The following is a 1,634-nucleotide window of genomic DNA, read 5'->3' on the forward strand; positions in this document are numbered from 1 at the left end:
CTGCCAAGAGCCCAAACGCTTCTCTGCGAATAACAGGCTATTGATCCAAACAGGAGATGCATTAATCCGGACGGAGGAGACCGTGAGACGGCAGCACCAGGAAATATGGCAGAACAAAACATGGAGTGGAAGAGAATCTGTTGCACTGCGGCAGAATTAAAGCTGATGATGGAATTGCATCGCTGAGTTTGGCCTCGTCGGCCAATCACATTACAGCACACAGCTGCCATGATAGAGATTACAGCCGTCAAAAGCATTAGCGCTGATCAATAACTTCCTGGAAGAACGCACCTGCGTTTCTGCAGATGCCATCTAAACAGGTGAACGCATCTTAAGAACGTTAAAATAAGAGCGAGTCGCACTAACGGTGCACAGTGCTAATCAGGATAAAGCCGCACTGATTCTCCATCCGCTCCCTGAGAGCCTTTGCTCAGCAGGACTGACCTCACAGCTCAAGGACGAGCGAGCGCGTCTGTGCAGATCAGCAGAAGAAAACACCATCGTTCACCTTTAACCCCGTACTAACTGGCTTTGACGTTACACAAGCATCTGAGTGCGGCGCTCTTGGTGAAGCCTGTAAGTGGATTACTCCGCTAAAGAGCTTCCGCTAACAGCGCAGCGGCTCAGGGAACGCGAGCGCTTCATTCTCACCGCCGCTGAAGCTCAGCTCCTTCAGTAAGAGCTCCTCCTTCGACGTGTCCAGCACAAACTCCTCAAACGACTGCGTCGCCGCCGGCTGGAACATCTTCAGAGACTCGGTGGCTTTCTGAATCCTGTCACAAAAACCACATTCAGCTGACAAGAGACAACGCTTTACATCTGAACATGATGAATTACTTACAAACAAGATTGATCTATCTATCTATCATCCATCTATCCATCCATCCATCCATCCATCCATCCATCTATCATCCATCTATCATCCATCCCATCCATCCATCCATCTGTCATCTATCTATCCATCCATCCATCCATCCATCCATCTGTCATCTATCTATCCATCCATCCATCCATCCATCCATCTGTCATCTATCTATCCATCCATCCATCCATCCATCCATCTGTCATCTATCTATCCATCCATCCATCCATCCATCCATCTGTCATCTATCTATCCATCCATCCATCCATCCATCCATCTGTCAATAAAAATGTCAGTGATTACAAACAGTCAACAACACAAAAAAACACAATAAAACACCATAAAACAATAGAAGAAAGCAGCTCTCATGTAGTCAAATGCCAGACTATAAAAATGAGTTTTTAAGCTAGATTTAAAGACAGCAAGTGTTTGAGCCTGTCTAATGTATAGAGGGGCAAACTATTCCAGAGCTTTGGGGCCGCCACTGCAAATGCTCGGTCACCCCTGCTCTTCAACTTTACCCGTGGGATAACTAAAAGCAAATGGTCAGCAGACCTAAGTGCTCTTAGCGGAGCATACAGCTTAATCAGGTCGGACAGATATTTAGGTGCTAAACCATTAAGAGATTTAAAAACAATAATAACTGAATCCTAAAATGGACAGGTAGCCAGTGAAGAGAGGCAAGAACGGGGGTGATGTGTTCCCGCTTTCGTGTACCCGTCAGCAATCGAGCTGCCGCATTCTGGACCATCTGCAGTCTGGAGAGAGAGAG

At 46.7% G+C, this 1,634-nt stretch overlaps 1 protein-coding gene across 1 annotated transcript in view; it reads right to left on the reverse strand.

Annotated features, from left to right (window-relative positions):
• The window catches only part of LOC107701382 (E3 ubiquitin-protein ligase TRIM36), a 38,709-nt gene that overhangs the window by 9,043 nt on the left and 28,032 nt on the right, over positions 1 to 1,634 (reverse strand). The window contains exon 9 of the mRNA XM_016503379.1: positions 652 to 773. Coding sequence (XP_016358865.1) covers positions 652 to 773 — 122 coding nt within the window. The remainder of the gene's footprint in view (positions 1 to 651; positions 774 to 1,634) is intronic.

Source organism: Sinocyclocheilus anshuiensis, unplaced genomic scaffold (assembly GCF_001515605.1).
Source record: "Sinocyclocheilus anshuiensis isolate Anshui unplaced genomic scaffold, SAMN03320099.WGS_v1.1 scaffold2328, whole genome shotgun sequence".
NCBI classification, from domain to species: domain Eukaryota; kingdom Metazoa; phylum Chordata; class Actinopteri; order Cypriniformes; family Cyprinidae; genus Sinocyclocheilus; species Sinocyclocheilus anshuiensis.